Source organism: Hippoglossus stenolepis, chromosome 20, assembly GCF_022539355.2.
Source record: "Hippoglossus stenolepis isolate QCI-W04-F060 chromosome 20, HSTE1.2, whole genome shotgun sequence".
Taxonomy (NCBI): domain Eukaryota; kingdom Metazoa; phylum Chordata; class Actinopteri; order Pleuronectiformes; family Pleuronectidae; genus Hippoglossus; species Hippoglossus stenolepis.
The window spans coordinates 14,090,618-14,094,652 of record NC_061502.1 but is presented as its reverse complement, the minus strand read 5'-3'; the positions used below and the strand labels follow the sequence as shown (position 1 = coordinate 14,094,652).

General features: G+C 38.2%; 1 protein-coding gene across 1 annotated transcript; it reads left to right on the top strand.

The window, feature by feature from the left end:
* Positions 1 to 623: 623 nt before the first annotated feature.
* mrps10 (mitochondrial ribosomal protein S10) lies at positions 624 to 3,147 on the top strand. Its single transcript, XM_035144764.2, has 7 exons — positions 624 to 764; positions 949 to 1,001; positions 1,544 to 1,613; positions 1,720 to 1,859; positions 1,976 to 2,084; positions 2,555 to 2,644; positions 2,765 to 3,147. The coding sequence occupies exons 1-7, from the start codon at positions 693 to 695 to the stop codon at positions 2,843 to 2,845; spliced, it is 615 nt and encodes a 204-aa protein (XP_035000655.1). The 5' UTR covers positions 624 to 692; the 3' UTR covers positions 2,846 to 3,147.
* Positions 3,148 to 4,035: the final 888 nt, after the last annotated feature.

Genomic DNA, 4,035 nt, shown 5'->3' with positions numbered 1-4,035 from the left:
TGTTTTAACTTTAAGCTCATCTTCTGTCGGAGGAGGAGGAGGAGGAAGAGGAAGAGAGAGGAAGAGGAAGAGGAGACGTGTTTTTCCTCCTCATCGTCAAGCTGGGGACGATTCGTCTGTTTAGTCTGCCCACTGTCACAGGTGGAGAAGAAGTATTCACGTCTTTTACCCGAGTGAAAGCAGGGGTTACTTTCTATATTCATGTGATTTGAATGTTAATTATTGATCTAAAAGGTAACTATAACTCAGTAACTATACTATAACTATACTATAACTATACTATAACTAGAAGACAGTTTTTGATATCAGTTTTTTAAATAAAGTTTATCATTATTATTATTGTTCTTTTTATTTGGTTGCAATCGTAGCACAAGCACTACGAAGTGTAGAGTTGTACTTACATGACAATGACAGATGTTTTCGGTTATTATTTGGTAACATCTGAATTTTTTTCTCCCCAGTATTTTTCGAGTATTTTTTATTATTATTTATGTAAAACTATTCATTATTATTATTCATTTAGCTTTATAAAACTATTTTTATAAGTACTTATGAGAGGTGCCCTGTTTCTTACTTGAGGCCCTGTCCCCCAAAACATAACGTGCACGTAGCTGTAAACCCTCCAGTCCTCACGGGGGCAATGTTGTAACGTGATCATTTTCTCATGTCCTTCCTTTCCTTCTCCAAAAAACATGGCGGCTCCCATGGCTCTCAGGCGAGAGATTATTTCTCTGGCAAGGATTCTCACAGGAATCTCACATTTGGTAAAGTAACAATTAACGTATTTGTTTTTCACAGCGACTAGGAACAAATAACTTACCTGACGATTGTTTCGGTTGAGAAATGGTCATTTAATCTCACAATTTGGTCACTGATAGCAGTTGTAAGGTGGTCACACAGCTAATGTCATCTCTTAATGTCATCTAATGTAAATGTATTTGTTTCCAGGGACCGACAGCTTTCGGCGCCCGTTTGAGTCACAAGAGAAATAATGTTATCAGGTCAGTATCTGTATTTATTAGTTATCCGCTTGGGGCTTGTGTAGTCTGTGTAGAGATATCACGGTTATAAACACAAACAACCTTTTGTGCAGTAAAGACTTTTCCATTTCTGGTAAATGAGACAGCAGTCATCACTAAAGCCCAGTGGTTTATAAACGTGTGCTTTAAATATCTATAATATTTTTATGAATTGGTTACAAATTGTCTGAGTAGCCTGGCACTTTTGCTATTATTATTGATTTTATTTTGATAGCAATTATTTGTAATAACTGAATTGAATAAAGCAGTCCTTAAACGCAGAAAGAGATACAAATTGTAATCTTTATTACCAGTGTATGAGGCTCTATCTAATCTTTGCATCATTTAAAATATCCTATTATCTGTTCTGGAATGAAAGAGAAGCAATTTACAATTGTTTGCATTTACAGCTGCAGTCAGTAGTTTGAAAATCAGGATTGTCTGTAAAGCCAAAAATAAGCTATGTAGCATTTTGGAAACAATCGTTAATGTGGCAGAAATGATTCACTGCTCTGTCTCTGCAGGTCCCATCTGCCACTGACGCCCAGCACTTCCTTCCACACGGCAACAGTGTTCTCATCAACACCTTCATCAGTAAATTATCAGCAGAACACTTTATTTACTCCATGCTGTTTTTAACTGCTAAATATTAGATTAATTAAAAAGTGGGAAGTTCACTCGTTATTTCCCCCCTATGCAGATCACTGTCACAGAAGAGCCTGATGCGCTGTTTCAGAAGGTGTCAGTTATGGTCAAAGGTCATGACACGGCCGTCTTGGACAGCTACAAGTTTTTTGCCACCATGGCAGCTGAAGAGCTCGGTATCACCATCAGCAAAGTGTAAGTCTTAACAGAGTTAACCGGCTCTACATTAGAAATGATGGCTGTTTAATGATGTTCATAATGTGTAACCTGATTAATGCTGTCATTTTAATGATGCTTTTCCTCTGCAACAGTTATGAGCCTGCCAAGGAGATAGACAGACTCACACTCCTGAAGTCAGTACACATCTTCAAAAAACACAGGGTCCAGTATGAGATGAGGACGCACTACCGGGGCATTGAGGTAAGGAGTTTAAACCCGGTTGGATTTAGTAACTTAAACATTGACAGTTAAAAAGTGCTTAGGCTCCATTAAAGCAAACAGGCATTATTCAACTGAAGACATTTTGTCTCTTCTTGAAACTTGAACCCCTATATACACATTATACATCCTATATTTGACCTTGTTAGTCTTCTCAGGACTGTGTGTTCATCTACCATGTTTGATTGCCATATTGCTCATCTGTCAAGATTATTGCACCGATTACAGCAGGACCACTTGCACCTGTTATATTGTAAGTCTGATTCCACTAAAAATCAGTTTGAGTACAAATCTAACTGGGCAAAGTAAATAGAAACAAACCTGTGTGCACCTTTAGAACAGGACCCATTAAAAAGAGAATTTGTGCCAGAAAATTATAAAGCTACATCTCAATATTTACAATGGTTCATGATAAATAGGTCATGTTTAATTTGTCCTTTCTCGTTTTGTAGTTGTCTCATATTACTGGCTGCACAGCACAGGCATACCTCGAATACATCCAGAGGAACCTCCCTGAAGGAGTCGCCATGGAGGTGACAAAGGTGTGACACTGCAGAGTCCTGCTCTGCCTAATTCTGAATCAGACAAGTTTCATTTGGCATGTGGACCACAAATGTCTTAATTTATTAATTTCTCTCATCTTGTTCTGTTAATGTTGTCAGACTGCCATGGAGAAGGTTCCAGATCACATCCTGGAGCCCATGTGGAAGGACCACCCCATAGAGGACACGCCCAGCCAGTGAATGAAGGGATGAACAACAGGAGCTTATTGGATGTCTTTTTCTCAAACAGCAGTGAATATGTTGGGGAGACATTAAAAATGCAATACTATTAAACACAAACTCCTGAATTGCTGAAATATATATTTAAGAGACATTATCAAACAAAGACTGAAATGAAAAAGGTCCTTCGGCTCTGATGTCCCCATGTGTTGTCACGTGTCTTTATGCACTCGTCGTTTTGTTGTCATCGTCTGTGGCAAAGCAATGTGAAATCACTTGTATGTTTCTTTTCCCAATAAATAACATTTTGCATTTATTGACAACTTTGAATTGCATTTAAACTGTTTCTGCACATTATTCTAGTAGTTATACATTAATAACACAATTTCTTTCTTCTGCCATGATATATAGATTACTCTGTATACAGATGTACTGTAAAACAAGACACAGCACACAAGATGTTTATTTTGCATTTATTGAATAATTAGCAAACAAGGGTTTAAGGTAAAACAAATTCAACTGGATTCAACGTTACTTTCTGTAAACGGTGACAGCAACATGAAATACTCTTTCTGAGCAGCTGACGGCTCAAACTTCAAACTTTAAAAGAGATTTACTGGAAGTTTCCTGAATATCCCTGTATTTATCATCATATACACTTGGTTGTATCTATGGCTCCATTTACAGGGTGTTTAGCACTAGCTCCTTCCCTTACATTTCATGCTGTCAATTAGAGAAAACACTAAGACATAAATCATAAAGTAGGTCATACTCTAAAAGGACGTAAGGTGTACTGACCATTCTTGTTAAGATTTCATGGTATTTTCATATAAATCATGCAAAAATCTTTTTTGTCTGTCTCTTTATAAATAACTACAAAGTACCTGAATGTCTGACCTGACCGGTGTAAATCTGTAGTTGTTCCACCTTCCATTCTGAAAGAGAGAATCTCCAGAAATGAGAGAAAGAGGGTTTTAGGGATTTTGACACAAGAGGAGGCTCACCTTTTCAAGTGAAGAGACGGACCTTCCACTGTCAAGCCACTGTTGAAGTAGGACAAGAGATGTGAGGAAGGGGCCTGGGGTTCCTGGGGGCCCCGGGAGGTTAACTGTACTGTGTGCCCCCCTTCAGGAGACGACAACAACAGTCAGTCTGTATATATCAACCAGAGGGGGAAAGGAGAAGGGACTGCAGAGGCTTACAAGTCAGAA